Here is a 1,375-nt window from a genome sequence, read left to right as displayed (position 1 = left end):
GAAACTAGTTTTTTCCTTTTTAATGTTATAGTTCGAATACGATAGAACCTCGAGATGTGCTGAAAAATTGGATTTCCAGTGTATCGAAATTAATACCGTTTCATCAGATCTCACGACTTTTAATATTTACGATAATTATTATACAAATTGTTCACAGAAGGCAGAAAATGAATTTTTCGACGTCGATGTTCTTTCGCCTCGCCTGTTCCTTCTCGTTTATCTCCTGCGTATATTTGAGAAACAGCAAACGAGAGATAATACTCTTATTTTACTTCGCAACTAGGCCAGTCGTTGTCAGAATAATTAGTGCAACCAAACTGGTAAATCTCGTCTCTCTCCGCCTTGATTTCTTCTATGTACGGGTCCAAATATCGATACTCCATATCTTGTTCGTACGTGATCCATTTTTCCTTGGGCAAATGTATTTTCAAAAAGTCCAATTGAGAGCTACGTATGAGCCTAGAAATTCCATAATCCTGGATAGAAGATTTACGCATAGTTTCGTGGCACGCTGGCCTCGCAAATATGCGAGTCGAATATTCGGCTGGTGGAAAGGCCGCTATAGAAATTCGTCAACTAGCTGCGCACGATTAACATAAAACGCAAACATATTTCAGCGAATACCTAAAATTTCTGCCGTCTAACACTTGTATTGGCAGTCGACGTAATGCCTCTCTTATCACAGGGTCCTGTTCGTAAAATATATCGTGGGTATATAGTCCATATTTGTGATATCCGGACAAATAGAACGCGTGTTTCTTAATCTTCGTTCTCCAAGCGTCGCGATTGTTTTGAATCTGACTTTGATAACGCTTGATCAAACCACTGGATGGTTTAAATATCTTAAACATCTTCGACATCGTCGATATTCTTTCGAGCGACGAACAACGAGAACGAATCTAACCACAAACGTAATATGACGTTCGAAAGACGATCGTCGATTATCAGCCGAACGGAGCGAAATAGTCTCGTTTATCGAAGTTTCGCGATTATAAGTTCTCCATTGATCTTCGACGAGCTTTGTCTCGCTAATAGTTGGACTATTCTGTCGTGCTTGCGCATAAAAGGATTCTCATAATTGAAGAAAGATTTGACGAAGTGGTTGACTTTTAAAGCGAGCAATCTCCGCTTGCGAACCAAATTCGGCGAACTTGTCGAGAGTTTCGCATACCATTACGGGACAATGCTCCGTGAAAACGCGTTACTCTGCCGTTTCATCCTCGTAAACTCTACGTCGTTTCCTTGCCCTGCGTTGTTACTCAGAAATCGTTCTAATATTGTGCAAACAGCAAACTACGCTAAAGAAGGTCGGTGTTCCCGTCAGAGAGAAACGTTAGGTAGACGAGCAGCGTGTACCGTTCGACGATCCACTTTT

General features: G+C 41.0%; 1 protein-coding gene across 1 annotated transcript; it reads right to left on the bottom strand.

Moving 5' to 3' along the window:
* Positions 1-263: 263 nt before the first annotated feature.
* Positions 264-905, bottom strand: LOC117232060 (cytochrome b-c1 complex subunit 7-like). Its single transcript, XM_033491198.1, has 2 exons — positions 625-905; positions 264-459 (listed from the first exon to the last, which is right to left on the bottom strand). The coding sequence occupies exons 1-2, from the start codon at positions 858-860 to the stop codon at positions 264-266; spliced, it is 432 nt and encodes a 143-aa protein (XP_033347089.1). The 5' UTR covers positions 861-905.
* Positions 906-1,375: the final 470 nt, after the last annotated feature.

Source organism: Bombus vosnesenskii, unplaced genomic scaffold, assembly GCF_011952255.1.
Source record: "Bombus vosnesenskii isolate JDL3184/JDL3185 unplaced genomic scaffold, Bvos_JDL3184-5_v1.1 scf7180000013277, whole genome shotgun sequence".
Classification (NCBI taxonomy): Eukaryota; Metazoa; Arthropoda; class Insecta; order Hymenoptera; family Apidae; genus Bombus; species Bombus vosnesenskii.
Note: the sequence above shows the minus strand (reverse complement) of the source record. Positions and strands in the feature narration are given on the sequence as shown.

Bases quoted from the DNA above. Each gene is read 5' to 3' on its own strand.
- LOC117232060 (XM_033491198.1), bottom strand. From the start codon at position 860: ATGTCGAAGATGTTTAAGATATTTAAACCATCCAGTGGTTTGATCAAG. The intron at 460-624 runs GTATTCGCTGAA...TGGAATTTCTAG, and splicing joins TTAGACGGCAGAAATTTTAG to GCTCATACGTAGCTCTCAAT.